This window comes from Pleurodeles waltl, chromosome 7 (assembly GCF_031143425.1).
Source record: "Pleurodeles waltl isolate 20211129_DDA chromosome 7, aPleWal1.hap1.20221129, whole genome shotgun sequence".
Taxonomy (NCBI): Eukaryota; Metazoa; Chordata; class Amphibia; order Caudata; family Salamandridae; genus Pleurodeles; species Pleurodeles waltl.
The window spans coordinates 762,843,897-762,859,846 of NC_090446.1; the positions used below are offsets into that span (position 1 = coordinate 762,843,897).

General features: G+C 43.1%; 1 protein-coding gene across 1 annotated transcript in view; it reads right to left on the reverse strand.

Annotated features, from left to right (window-relative positions):
- The window catches only part of PCBD2 (pterin-4 alpha-carbinolamine dehydratase 2), a 483,264-nt gene that overhangs the window by 27,594 nt on the left and 439,720 nt on the right, over positions 1–15,950 (reverse strand). Inside the window, exon 3 of the mRNA XM_069199241.1 lies at positions 9,277–9,357. Coding sequence (XP_069055342.1) covers positions 9,277–9,357 — 81 coding nt within the window. The remainder of the gene's footprint in view (positions 1–9,276; positions 9,358–15,950) is intronic.

Consider the following 15,950-nt stretch of genomic DNA (forward strand, 5'->3'; position numbering starts at 1 on the left):
CCGCATTTTGTAAGAATTTCCTGCTCAGCCCTTAAACCTGAGCACATGAACAGTTTGCGATATTTTGAAATCAAGTCTCCAGGAGCCTGCCCACTGTCAAACTGGAAAAGCTTCAAATTTTGTCTCGAGACGATGAAGATGCAGTGTATACAGGGGCTCTGAATGCTTTCTGCAATTCCCTTCCACCTTCTCTGGACACCTCCCCCCTAAATACCTCTCATTGAGGAACAAGTTACAAACATTTACTTTTTGACAGAGTGTAATCTGTAGGTGGGAGTGATTGCTGTTGTGTGAGGTCATTATTTTCATATGTTGGTGTAATTTACTGCATTTTTCTAAGAGTTCTAAGTGAATTAATGATAGTTTATTTTATTAGTTAATTAAAACCATAAACGTATTCCTTCAACATAAGATTACGCAAAACAATAGTGGTTCGATAAAACATTAGTAGTGCAATATTACTAATAAGGATAAAAGAAAATGTAATACATTCTACAGATTTTCCCCCACTTATATCTCCAATTACTAGTACCCGGAAACATATTGCAAAGTAATCGATGGAGAGTCCCCTTGATGTATGTACCACAACAGTAAACACAATCCTTTGCTGAAGTTTACCTACCAAAAATGGATCATTTGTGGAAACCACATTAATTATCATAATTCGACCTACTTGTTTCCGAAAGACTACATTGAGCAGCTGCAGCTCATCCATTAGGGTGGAGGGGCCACCCCCCCCACCTTTTGTCCTCATAAAGAGTGCCCGTCAGGCTGAGCAAAGGTCAGCCTGACAGACACTCTTCATGTTCAGCTCAGGCAGCTAGGAGCGAGACATGCGCGATTTGCACAGACTGCTGGCTGCCTCAGCTGAACTTTGCTGGGCTGAAGAGGCCACAGCTCCTTTGGGCATGACCTCCTCGGCTCAGCAAAGGTGCCTTGAGGCCCTCCCCATCGGTGACGAGGGGAAGCGTCACCCACTGACTCTGACCTGGGCGCTTCAGGTTTAAGTCCTGAAGCGTCCAGGAAGAGTGTCAATCAGTGACCCCTCGTCACAAAGTGGGGTGGGGTCAGCAGTCTCACTGACCCCATCCCACTCTGTGTCGAAGTTGGGGCAGCTGCCTTCCCTCATTGGCTGACCTCAGCCAGTGAGGGAAGGCAGCAGTCTCAACCCTCCAGGGACCCCCTCAGCTCAAGGTAAATGTGTGTGTGTTTTTTAAATTAATGTTTGTGCGTGCGTGTATGTTTGAATGTTGATGAGTGTTGTGAATGGATTTGCGTGCATGTGTAAATGAATGAGTGCGAGTGTGCTTCCCGCCCGCACCCCTCTCTCCTAAAATTACCAGCCGCCACTGGTGCTGAGGTAACTAAGAAAAGATAACGACGGCTCAAGAAGAGAAAATCAAAACGAAACAAGCAAAGCCAATAGGTCGGACCTTGGCTAGCTGGTGTTTTTTTTTTTTTCCCAGACATATGCCATAATGGTTAAAAAAAAAAAGTGTCACCTAAAGGCAGTGCTGCTTAAATCCAATAAATATTTTACATTTGCAAGAAGTTAACCAATGCATATAATTTGAACAAAACAGTGAGAGTGCTTTCCTGGCATGCAGGTGTAAACAGATTAGGTACAAAAAAAGTTTTTTGTCTTAATGCACGCCACTGGAAAACATGATTGTTTTTGATCTAAAGAAAAGGTACTGTAACCTGAAGACAGTTTAAACAAACAAGGGGCAACAAAAACATAAAAGGATAAAGTGTATAAGAAAAAAAAAAAACATAAGCAAAATAAAGTATTGGTCAAGCTGCCCTAGCATTGAAGTACACCTAAGGTTGCTCTTCACATGTGATCAGGGATAACGGAGCAAGACATCTAACAACCTCTGGGCAGACCCACTGTGCCTTGCAGTAAGCTATGCTGGCTAAAATGTTAACAGCTGAGCAGACCAATTGATGGAAAGTTGACCCCAAGCCCCTCTATTTGAATATGTTTGTATTTCTTAATTTGTTTTCTTATTACAAAAGGCTGGCTGGAAACTAAAGCAATTGCTAGGCAGATCTCAAAAACATAGTTGATTATATATATATATATATATATATATATATATATATATATATATATATATATATATTTGTATATAGCTGAGATGAAAAGCACAGGTAAAAATAACAAACCAATCATCAATTTTGTTAAACAACTGAGTCCAGTCATTAAAGTACTAACTGAAATGAGGAAGAACATGTGGCTTTGGATTACAAAAGGAAGAGGTGCAGTAAACCACATGAAGCACACTACTGATGGTTTCTACACTATTTTTGGGTGGCAGTGCTCCACCGAGTATGGAGCAGATACAGGGATGGTTCTAGCATTTGTGGAGCTCTGGGCAGAAAGGGAATGTGCAAGACCCCTCCAATCTGCATAGAAGGTGACAACATAGGACATTTTATCAGATGAAGTCACAATTGATTATCAATCCTCTGCACTGCTGAGGCAACTTCTCTAGTGCAAGTATCAGTAAACCAATAAAAACAAATAATAAACCTAATAAAGTAAGTATATATGTTTTACGTTCTAGTAAGTGAAAATACATTATATCACACTGTGACGAAGGTTTGGCCTAGGTCTTTCCAAAACTGATATCTTTCATCAAATTTCACAAATTATAATACATGTATGTGGTATTTATATACCGCAGACCTAGTTGAAAGGCAGCACAGACCTATGTAGGGTCAAAGGCACGGTCAACATGTGAGAGGAAGGGTAGCTGGTTTCAGGACTGTTACTGTATTGTGATGTTTTGTTCTCTGAAGAGTTAAGCATTCAGCTATTTGAATAATTGGAGCTGGGGTGGGGCTGCTTGCCCAATTGGGAATATTGCTCCAGATCCGTGGTACACAGAGGAGGAAAGTCCTTTATATTGTTTTTTTTATTTTTATTACACATCTCGATCTTCCATCTGAAGGTGTCCTTCCTGCGGGTGTGCAGAAGCCACGAGAGGTGGGGAGCTTATCATCCAAGAAGGCAGGGGGAATTCACATATGTGGTATTCTTGTAGCATGAACCTAGTCAAAAGGCTGAACAGCACTGTACAGTGTCAAAGACAAGCATAAAGTCAGTGAGTGATAAGAGCTGGCTGATTTGTGGACCTTTAATTCAATATGGTGGTCAGTCATGATGACTATTGATTATGCAGCTGGTTTTGAAGGTGGTGGTGGTGGTTTCAGGGGTGAGGGGGCAATGCGGCCATACTTATTCGGCCCCTAATGAGGTTTGCTGCAGCGCATAGGAAGCCTTTAAGAGGGGTAAGTGTTAATTTAAAATTCCAAGATGGTTTCCCAGATACCCAGTGAGAGATAAGGTATATGGGCACAGAAGGTTTTTGAGGAAGAAAGTTACGGATGCAAACACAAGAGTTGAAAATGGCTTGATCTTTATTGAAGGCATCATGCACCACTCAAGTCACTATATAATACCAGAAACTATCACAATACAATGAGATGTAGGCTAAGCTGAATCTCATGTGCCCTGAGCAATGACTGCAAAGCCCCTATTCAAGTCCTCTGCTGCATTTAAAATTTCTGATTCTTAGCAGACACTTTGGTGGTTCAAGAGTGAAATTCCTTTTGAGAATTAGCATGATGCAGATTCATCTACAGTTTTGAGCTATATCTCCTTTCACCTGCATAGTAATATTTGTCCCAGTTTCAGTCCACCTGGAAGGCACATGCTCAAATGCAATTAAATGACCCTGCAAGCCTAGCTCATTAAAACAAAACTAGGAAACGTGGAACCTAGATCCGTGTTTTTTTTTTTTTTTAAATCATGCCAGAATATTGGAAAGGTAATGTTAAGGAGGGGTGGTGGCGAGGATCAGGAGGAGAGCAAAGCCATTATGAAGAGGTAAGCACTGCTGGAGAGGGGACGGACTGGTAATGAGAAGAAGTACAATTCTGAGCTGCCACTTTGCTGTCAAGCGGGAGTTTCAAATCTGTTGGAAATGGCCATTTCTGCAGGGTGACCCCAAAACTTTTTGCCTTTTATCCTCTACATTTTGCTGTATCTTTTTGTTGGTTCTAGGTCTCTGAGCACTTTACCACTGCTGACCAATGCTAAAGTGCATGTGCTTCTCCCCTAAATATGTTAACATTGGTGTATACACAACTGGCATTTTTAGTTTACATGTAAATTCCCTGTAAAGTGGTATACCCTATACCCAGGGTCTATAAATCAAATGCTACTAGCGGGCGCCTGCAGCACTGATTGTGCCACCCACTTAAGTAGCTCTTTATACATGTCTCAGGCAGCCACTGCAGGGCCTGTATGTGCAGTTTTACTGCCACTTCGACTTGACATTTAAAAATACTTGGCAAGCCCTAAACTCCCCTTTTATTACACATAAATCACACTTCAGGCAGGTTCTTGGTAGCCCATAGGGGAGGCTACTGTGAGGTCTACTCCTCTCGAGGGCCAGCATTGGGAATTCCTTAATATGCTTTTAAGTTGCAATGCATGATCAGAAAGGAGTAGCTACATCATGTTACATATCATTGAAATGGTAACAATAAAGTCTCTTAACTGGTAAAGTCGGATTTAAAATTACTATTTCAGAAATGTCACTTTTAGAAAGTGGGCATTTCTCTGCTCTAGACAGCCACAAACACAGGAAGGGCGGTGTGACAAAGGACTCATCTGCATTCTGATGGGCCTTTTTGGGCCGGTAGGGTGGAGAGGAGCTGACACCCTTGAATAGGGAAGTGCCTGTCCCCACACAAAGGCCTAATTACACCCTACTGATAGTCTGGAGCCAGGGATGGGATGAAAGGGGGAACTGTTCACTTCAAGGAGCTGCTTTGAACTCACTTCCACTTCAAAGGCAGATTTGGGTATAGGTCATGGGGCTCTGACCCTACCAAATTAGTACACTACTGAGCCTGGAAAGAAATGTGCTGGAGTAAAGACTGTTGTGCTGTAAGGATTGCCACTCTGGTTTGACTGACTATTCCAAGAAACTGCTTTGCTGAGGTGCCCTCCTGCCTGCGGATCTTTGCCCTGCTATGGACTAGAGCTGAGCCAATCTCACTGAACCCAGTGACTCCAAGTGCTTGCCTCCTGTTCTTCTGAAGTCTCAGGGCCATGAAAGACTTCACCTTCCTATCCCTGCTGTGTGACTCTGGAAACGGAGTCCTGTAGTTAAAACCAAGAAGGGCCAGTGCTTCGCTCTCCAAACGCTTTACTCTACAAACACTGAGGATCAGCACTTTGCTTTCCAAACAATAAGTGCTCTGTTCTGTGAGGATCAGCACTTCACTCTACAAATGATAAGCACTCTATTCTGTGAGGATCAGAGCTGTGCTCTACAAACAATAAGCACTCTGTTCTGCTTTCCGACCCTACTCTGGGGTCGGAATTGTGAGTTTTATACCACTATGAACCAGGTTGATGAATACAGGACAAATGGGGTGAGATTAAAATGGAGCGATTTTGACCCAGATGGTTTACTACAGAAAGATTGTGAAGGGGTGTCTGCACAAGTTTAATTATTGCTTGCAAGATGAAATATACCCTACAAGGTTGCATAGTGGTTTCAACCATGTTATTGCCTGTATCAAGGTCCTTTTGACACACCAACCAAAGGTCAGGCAGCCTGAGAGGAAAAGAGGATGGTTTGACCACGCATGCACAAAAACCCTTGGGGAACTTAAGTCAGCTCTGCACATTTCCCGTAGAGACCCTGCGGCTATCAGGACCGAAGGAAGAAGATATTAAGGTAGGAGGCATGGTCAAAATTAGTCTTGGCTACAGAAACGAACGATACTAAACTGTTCTGAAAAATAGTAAATTAACCCTTTTTCTCTAATGAGGTATCTCTTGAAATAGGCTCCAGTTTCCCTGTTCAGCTTAGGTGGCACACTTCTTTTAAACAAAAGAGAGGTGGTTGACATAGCTGGGCACGAGGAGCTGAGGTGTGGGAATCCCATTTATTTAAATATCACCACTGAGGAGGTTCTCCTGGCCAGTTCTGCTAGCGTGGGGGTAGGACCCATGGTCCTGATGGGGTACCTATGGATGTCTTTAAATCAAATATTAATCTCAGGGGCACAATCCTTACCAGGGTGTTTAACACGGCAGCAACCGGAGAAATCCTGTTATCTTGGACTTCATCCCTCATTGTACCAATATACAAAAAGGGAGATAAATCAGACCCTAAACACTCCCGGACAATATTGTTGCTGGACTCATCGATGAAAGTTTTAAATAGTATCTTATTGGCAAGACTTGAAGAGTGGGTTTTGGACAATAACATTCTTTCTCCTGTTCAATTTCGTTTTAGAAAGAGATTGGGAACCATTGAGCAATGTGCAAATTTAGATTTGCTGATAGGAAAATATATGAGGCTAAACCAGGGGCTTTATACCTATTCCATGGCCTACACTACTAGAACTGGGTGCCCAAAAGGTAATTATTGGCTTTCTGGCTTGCCTATATAGAAATCTAAGATGTAAAGTCTTCTTTGGTCTAAAGGGAGAATGTACCCCTCCTTTTAAAGTCAGAGAGGTATCCGCCAGGCTTTGTCCTTGCCCCGTTACTGTTTTCTTTACTTATCAATTGGGTGGATAATTTCTTGCAGACCATTCAGGCGGATCCACCTGGTGTGGCAGGGCGTCCTATACCTGTGTTACTAAATGCAGATGATGCCGTCCTTATCTCTAGGACTCCACTGGGACTCCAGAAACTAATGAATGGCTATGAGGAATTCATGACTCTAAAGGGTATGATAATTAACAAATCTAAAACTTTTACTATGGTCTGTGGACAAAAGGCCCAGAAATGTAGAAGTGTTTTCATCCAGAACACACCAATTACCACAGTTAATTTCTTCAGCTATTTGGGGGTCCTATTTTCAAGTAAAGGGTCCTGGGATCAGCATATCTACACGGGTAGAAATAAAATGTGTAGGAACTCGCATGGCATCTTCAGATTTGCTTGTGAACTCTGAAGTCGTCCTTTAGCAGCTATGGTGTATATCTATAGTTTTATCGATGGCGTTTTATGGGGCAGGGGCTTGGGGATATACTAAGAGCACTCCTATGCAAACAGAGGAAAATTGTTTCCTAAAAAGGTTATGTCTACCTACCTCAGCATCTAACTGGACTGTACATGAGGAGATGGGCCTTGAGTATTTGGAGGATGTGCTGCAGTTAAGCACCTTATTATTATGATACAGTATTTGGGCCAAAGATGAAACTGTTTTCACTAAACAAATTATTCTACATTGTATAAAAATGTATGATGCCTTATGTATCCCCTGTATTGCTTACATTTATTCTTCCTTAAAAACTATTTTCAACATAACTGTAAAATCGGACCCAGAACGTGTCTCGACACTTAAAAAAAAAAAACTAATCAAGCATACATTCCTGCAATATAGGCTGCACAGCTGGAGAGCCACCGAAATGACGACATCTACAGCTGGTGTATAAATGTCCTTTTCCTTTAAGGTTATTCATCCAGTGTCACTAGCATGCAACACTGTTGCATCCTGATAAGATTTAGGCTGGGAATGGTGCATCACTTAGTAGTGTTCCCTAAAATTAAGACTTGCCCCACTGAAATGGTCTGTTGCCCTTATGATGGGTTTAGCAAACAGAGCACCTTGCACTTTATGATATTTTGTAAATTCTATGCACAACTCAGTATGTTTTATCATGAACTATTTTGTATTGCCCAGAATATAAGAACCCATCAGGCTGCATTGGAATTTTTATCCGACCTAAGTAATCCCCACTTGTGTCATAAGGTGGCGCAACGCATTTTAAATGCTATTTATTTCAGGAACAGTCTTACTTTTTAAATTTTGATAAGGCTAGCTGTGAGTTACTGTATGTGCTGCGTTTTGTTTAAATTGTTTTAATTATTTATGAAAGTTGATATTTCAACTCTGATTGTGCATAACGACTTATTTATGTACTTTTATGGCTATTTTGTATTTGCTGAATAAAGTTTATAAACCGAAACAGAGTCCCATAGTTGAAACCAAGAAGGGCCATTGCTTTGCTCTCCACACAATAAGCCCTTCGTTCTGTGAGGATCAGAGCTTCCCTCTACAAACGATAAGCACTCTGTTCTGTGAGTATCAGCGTTTCACTCTACAAACAATAAGCGCTTTATTCTGTGAGGATCAGCACTTCGCTCTACAAACAATAAGACCTCCGTTCTCTGAGGATCAGGGCTTCGCTCTACAAAAGCCTAGCACTCAGTGCCCCTCCCATAAGCGCCTTGTGTCCAACCTGTAGGAGAGTTTCAACTTGGAGCAGCGCTGTGTGCCGAACAAACAAATCACATTCTTTTCAGACATGTTGCCTGGGCAACAGGAAGTATAGCATTGACGTCAGCACTGCCTCCGCCCACCTTTGGAAAATGGAGGCTCAAGCAGCACTTCTGTATCAGCCGTTCACGACAATCCTGAGGTAAAGGTCCCTGGTCAAGAGGAAGATCACTGCCTTGGGGTCCCTGTGCTTGCAGTGGACCGCAGAGCCTACCCTGAACCATGGGGTGGTCAGCCCACAACTTTATCTGGACAAAAGGTATTCTGGTTGGGAATTGGACGTCCTAGGTCCCCATAGTCGACCTTTGCACTCGCAAGTGGTTGGAGTTTGATGTATACTGCGGTCCTGAGAGACTTGTGTGAACTTTAAGCTAGTGCCTCTGCGTACAGTTCTGGTGTTGGCACAGCCAGGAAGTGACTACTAACGTTCCCACGTCAGATCTGGGTCCTTTTCTACCCAGTCTAACATAACTGCCAAGACCCTTAGGATCAAGATTGTTCCTTGAGCTCTGTGTTTACTTCTATGTTTTTGAAACCGTAACTTGCTATGTACTTATTTGATTTTTGTCGTTTTGGTCTTGTTTTACTCACATAAATATTCAAATTCGCTCAACCTGGGTGGAGTTTTTTTGTGGAGTTTTCATTGAGTTGCTGGGTGTGTGTTGTACACATGCACTTTACGCATTGCCTCTTAAGTTGAGCCTGCCTGCTCCGTGCCAAGTTACCAGAGGGTGAGCACAGGTTAATTTTAAGTGTGTATCTCACTTACCTGACTAGGGTTGTGGTCTCTACTTGGGCAGGGTGCATAACTCTGCCAACTTAAGACCCAATTTCAAACAAAGTACCAAGATAGTAATTTTTGGCACACTAGCCTGTTACATCAGTGTGCCAGAAACAATAACATAATTGAAAATATCGATGGGAGAGTTGGTAAATACAAAGGAGAACACATTACCTTGTTGTACACATTAAACCATTCTGGATGGTGATTCATTTTTTCTGCTCGGAGGGCCACGCGTGTCATAAAGCCAAATGCCTGGAAAGACCAAAGTAAAGTTAGTACAGCACACTAATAAAATGACAACCAAAACATTTGGTTTCATACCGAACAAATGACACATATCAATCAGTATTAACGCTTTCTTTTATTGCAAACACGGTGCCGGCCTCTCATTTTAGAGTGAAGGGTTTTGAAATGTCTGCCGTGACTAGTAGATGAAGCGGTGCATGGCATAATTTTACCAGAGGTGACCTGGGTAGGATTGTGTTTATATATTGCAAGGTGGGGAGAGTGCCTCCAGCTACAACAAAAACAATCTCTGTGCAACGGAATTGCAGGCTTTATACCGGCCCATATATCAAGAAACTGCTGCAACCTACTTCTACCCCCTTTCGTTTTTTTTTTTACGTTACAAGGTATGTCAAGACGCTTAAGCAACTAAAGTTATGTTTCTTAATATACCAATATTGTCAATGAGATTCTAAACTTGAAAACACATTCATCATATGGCACTTCCGTTGGCTGCTGCGGAGTTCCGTGGAATCATAGGAGGCACCGTGAAAATAAGTGAAATACCCGCCTGCCAGCCAGAGGAGATTTAGGTACGCGTACTTACAAATAGCAACAGGCAGGGCTGCTCACTGCTTTTCCCACAGATGGCTTCCCAACCCCGCGATATTTCCTCCATTGGTTAAGAGGTTTCTGTATAAGGGACTTCATAGCCCCTTTGGTAGTGCAAAATGCCTTTAAATATATTTAAAGGTATCTAAGAGGGACGTAAACGGGTTTCTTTTCATCTGTTGGAAACTTTAACTGAATCCCCTTGATATCAAGTAATAGGCCTGCTCGGCTGGGGACAGTAGGAGACATATTGCACCATATAGCCAGGACTGCATTTGCCCAACAGCGGATTTGTGACGCTGCTTGTGATATTCACTTATCCAGTATATTTAATGAAGAGTCATGTTCGTCATCACCATCTATAGCGTAGTAGGGGAAAACCTTAAAATAATATAAAAAAGTTTTTGAACCTACACACGGGTTTCTTGCCAAGTCGAGATAATTTTGAAAGTCCTTCTTCTAAAAAACAGATGGTTGGTCTACTGGGGTAAAGGCATTCGCTGTGTGCGTGACCTCACGACCCATTTGTTTGGTCGATACAATAGATCTGGACAGAAAATAATCTTGCAGACAAAATCAAATCTCAGCAACTGTGCTAAAGCTGGCGATATAACATAAAAATGTTAAATGTAAACGAAATGCAATGCATGAATATCTCTTTTGTGTGCAGCAGAGGTAGGAAACGTGACAATTGTAGCTGCGCATAACATTGTCATGCCCTAGAGTAGTAACAGCAGGACAGAAAATAGCAGAGCAGAGCGCACTGAGCTCGACGGTACATTATGGTATGGCTGTTAAACACTCCCAGGTAGACACTTAGGCCCTCATTCTGACCTTGGCGGGCGGCGGAGGCCGCCCGCCAAAGTCCCGCCGTCAGGTTACCGTTCCGCGGTCGAAAGACCGCGGCGGTAATTCTGACTTTCCCGCTGGGCTGGCGGGCGGTCTCCTTCAGACCGCCAGCCAGCCCAGCGGGAAAGAGGCTTCCACGATGAAGCCGGCTCGGAATCGAGCCGGCGGAGTGGAAGCTGTGCGACGGGTGCAGTTGCACCCGTCGCGTATTTCACTGTCTGCGCAGCAGACAGTGAAATACATTTAGGGGCCCTCTTACGGGGGCCCCTGCAATGCCCATGCCAGTGGCATGGGCACTGCAGGGGCCCCCAGGGGCCCCGCGACCCCCCCTACCGCCATCCGGATCTCGGCGGTCCGACCGCCGGGATCTGGATGGCGGTAGGGGGGGTCAGAATCCCCGCGGCGGTGCAGCAAGCTGCGCCGCCGCGGAGGATTCAATGGGGCCGCGGTACACTGGCGGGACCCCGCCAGTGGTGCCGGTCCGACCGCGGCTTTACCGCCGCGGTCGGAATCCCCATTGAAGCACCGCCGGCTTGTCGGCGGTGCTCCCGCGGTCCTCCGCCCTGGCGGTCAAAGACCGCCAGGGTCAGAATGAGGGCCTTAGTAAAGAACTGGCAACATCTCTCGCAGTTACATCTCTCGAGAAGGCCCTCACAGGCCTTTCACACCATACGCTGCCTGCAAACAGACTTCAACCAAGCACTGCACCATCATGCTCGGCTCCTCTCATTTATCCACCACACGCCCTCTGTCGTGGACTATCGTAGCGCAATGATTAGCGCGACAACTGCACAAATGTAGCAACTAAATGATGTTCGTTAGAGCTTGCATTTGCATTAGGCTTTTAAGACTTTAAGAAATCTAACGAGACACATGCCAACAGAGAAGCAATCACAGAAACTGTTACATCTGGATTTGGTGCATATTAAGCGATGCTCAAAAGAAGGATGCTGCCATAAACAATGTCCACTTTACACTGAGTTCCATCAACTTGGTTTTAAAGCTGGTACGGCATATTAGGGGTTAGGGCGGCTGCTGGTGATTGGCAGTGAACGCTTTTTGTTATTCAGATGTAGTGAGGTCATGCAACAAGGCCCTAACTAGGGGAATCTAAAGGGCATCTGTTCCTGACTTGATGCAAGACCCGCCAATGATTAACGATGGTTGCTGCTATACTCAATGTCCACCTTAGATTCGTTTTTTTTTTTTATGTAATTTGTTTTAAACTAACACAAACTGTGACTTTTGTAATGACTTTAATTAATCGAACAATAAATGTAAATTCTATACTCTGACCTTATACTCACAACAGTCTCAACCACTAGTACTATTTTAGCACCATCCTTATCACCGGTCATTGCGCTTGGACACTTTCTACCTATTTGCCTGTTAACATGACATCCACATTCCTCAAATCTAGATTTAAAAAAAAAAAAAAAAAAAAAAAAAAAAGCTGAAATGAAAGCAGAGGTTGTCCTAACAGCCCTGGCACTGAGGTGGACTACTGTTTAGGCACGAGAATAATGCGCTCACTTGCAGTGAAGAGAAACGCAGCAGGGTTGACTAAGTTATGAGGCCACAAATGCAAATGAAATGGCCTAAGGTGATACAGTTTATGATGGCATTGCTCCATCGTTTTGTCATTTTTCACATGTTAACAGTGGGCAAAAGTTTCATTCACCTCATGAACAACAGTTTAACACCCAACACAGCAAATGGCAATCGAAAGGTGACCAGTCAACCACTGTGAAGGGCCTTCCACCATGCAGCAACACATCCCACTGTGTTTTTAGTAAACTTTCATAAATCTGAGCTGCAAACTAAATGTGTTTGTTTACAATTGTTAAAGTCTGAAAATTATGCAGAACATGATGGATTATGTGGCAAATCCATAATTTTGAGCAAAATGCCACAGTGTCGTATAATTCCAGTAGCCTTGAGTATAGCTTCATCAGCTGCTTTGGCTCATTGTAAGTGTTAAAATGCAAACATCATAAATAGGCTGCAAATACGAAAAACACAAATGTAGACTCAAAAATACAGTACAAATTATCCACACACAAATAGGTTGTTCTGTTAAATATTCCAAAATCCAGTCAAACTCACTTCGCGCATGTTGGAAGAATGCCAGTCATTACCATTCACATCAACTTTGAGGGCAAGGTGTTAATAATGGGATTCGGTGCATTTGTATGTATGTGGACAGAATTTATTTATCAACTCTACATTTTTGCATGGTGCCACTTTGTCATATATGCTGGGTGTTATATCTGACCTGCCGCCATTTTTACCAGCAGGGCTGAGAGATCGGGAATAATGTAGTATTTCACACTTTTATACACTTTTATTCTCACATGTGCTTCTATACTACACGAATCCAGCCGTCCTAAGTCGCATCAAGACGCATTTCCTAAAATGGCCTAAACACAAAAAATTTTGGTGGACTGCAAAAGTCCAAGAAATAAATTAAATAAATAAATAATAAATTAAGATGCCTTTACATTTTGTATTTATGTTGCCCGATTTGCTGCCCTTCAAAGACTTTTTTTTTTTTTTTTTACTTTTGTTCAAATCTAATCAGGAAGTGACTTGTCAATGATTCGTCCTAGTGCCAAATTGAAAGGTTTGTGTGTATATATATATATATACACATATATATGGATGGTTTTTGGGTGGGTGTGTTTTTTTTTGGTTGGCAAGGGTATTTTAAGTGTTTTGGGTGGAGATATAAGCATTTTACAGTTACGTGTAAACCCTTTTTATATATGTGTATATATATATATATATATATATATGGATATAATATAAAGAGTTTATACTTAACTGTAAAATGCTCGCAATTTCGTTGGGCAGGCATACGAGGTAAAGGCATAGTCATGGTAAAGACTTGCGTGGTAATGTCATGCATGGCTGTCATACATTATTCATTAAAAAAAAAAACACATTCATCTAGCAAAGCAGTATCCTGCATCAAATCTACATTTGCTGAATAGTTCCTTGGTGTATTTGGTACTTGCTTCAATGGGGTTTGTCAGGGCATCTTCTTTTTGTGTCTTTGAGTTGCTGGTGGTATTTGTTTAGGACAGACTTGAAAGTGGCTCAGTCTCTGGTGTCTCTACTGATAGGGCAATGAAAAGCAGCTGCAGGCAACTGGAGAGAAAATGACATGAGTTCTGGCATGTACCAGTTGGCTTCTTTGGTGGCTCTACGAGTCCTCACTTGTTTGCTAGAGGAGACTTGGTCAGCAGCGTTGGTGATCCAGGTGGTGATGTTCTGGACTGATTTTTCCAGATTAGTTGCAGGGTCAGACTGGGTGTTGTTGAGGGTGCCCATCCACTGGGTCTGTGTTGTTTTGTCCTAGCTGCAGAAGGGGGCATTGAGAGTGGGGTTGGGCTGGCAGTGCATGGTGATCCTGCAATAGTGAAGTGGTCGGTCATAGTGAGTACTGTGGCATGGCTGTATTTGACGCAGTCGCTGGCTGTGAAATTGGGGTCCAGTGTGTGTTCTGCTCTTTGTGTTCTGTGACCAGCTGGGTCAGGCCGATGGTGCTCATGCGTTCCAGGTGGTTGGCAGAGTTAGTGTCTGCAGGATCATCCAGGTGGAAATTGAGGTCTCTGAGAAAGATGTAGTGCTTGTACTTGATGGCTAGTGGGGCAATGAAGTCGCAGAAACTGGTCCATGGCCCTGGGGGTCTGTAGGAGAGGGTGCCTCTGATGGTCATACTGTTGTCAGTGTGGATTTGGAAACTGAGGTATTCCATGTTCGGTATGGTGTGGTCATTGGTGGTGGTACATTGGATTATTTTTTTGTGGATGATGGGATGCTTCCATTGGGTTTGCTGGTGCAGTTTTGGTGTGCCATCTTGTAGCCGTTGGCCGTGTGGTGCTGATGTTGGGGCAGAGGAAGTGTTGAGCCAGGTTTCTGTGATGAAAATGATACCAGGGGCGAGGGTGGTGATGGTGTCCCTGACTTCAGTGGCATGTTTGCAGAGACATCAGGTGTTGAGCAGGAGGCATTGGAGAAGTTCCAGGGGTTGCGGTGGGTGAAGTGGGAGTGACACCAGTATCTGTGAAGGCAGGAGGCCCTGGGTTGCAGGTGCAGAGACAGCAGTGGCAGGTGAATGTTCACGCCATTGCGTGAGGAGAAGTGAGGCAGTAGTTGTTGTAGCATCTGGACTCCAGGGCTTGGCGTTCGGTGGCGGAGTACCTGTGGGTGGTCAGACTGCCAGGGCTCCTGGTGCTGCGCACAGTCCAACACAAGTGGGCTTGCCTTTGGCGCGCCTTCAGCACCTGTCACATGCCTATTTTACAGTTCTTTGCTTCCACAAAAATACATAGTTGTTCCCATGGTATTTATTTGCAATGCTTTACATTGCTATACAACCAGTATTCCATCCATAATACCCTTACAGTGTGTCTTTACAATTATAAAACTGGCAAGATTTTGAAATGTGGCCACTATTAAAGTTAAATGGCTCATACAGTGGTTACCAGTTGAAAGAAAGTCTCATGGCACCATCTTATGGTCACAACACATAATGAAAACCTTATGAACCAGGAAAGACCCAGGATGGTTCAGGTACACATTAATTTACAAATTGTACTTCTTTACATTTAAAGTAGGAAATATAAATCACAGAGAGAGAAATAAAAACACAAAGGCTACAGAAAGTAGGCTGCTTTCTTTTCAGAAATGCAATACTGAACTCAAACATTCTTACCATTTCATGATCATGAGAAGCAGCCAAACCAGACAGGCACCAAGAAGTGGCGCACACAAACCACTGTGCGTTGAAAACATGCAGTGGAAAACAAGCTAAAACATCTGCCGGGACAAGCAAATAGTATATATTTTCCTAAATACGGAGAAGGAAGTCCTGAATTTTTTAAAGACAAGAAGAAAAAGAATATCCTTTCTACTCCCTTATATTAACAAATAGCAACGCAACAAGAAACTAGGCTTTCAATTAATCCATTCTATGAAAATGTAACCAATAGTAACACGGCTGAAACAATCATCTGACAGTTTAGCGCATCTAAGCCCATATGTGTAAAATGTGTTATTTCCTATTAGGAAATCGCAATTTAGCTGTTTCCTAATTTGCGATTTCCTAATAGCGAATGCAAATACGTAGGAATCGCTATTAGGAAATCGTAGAT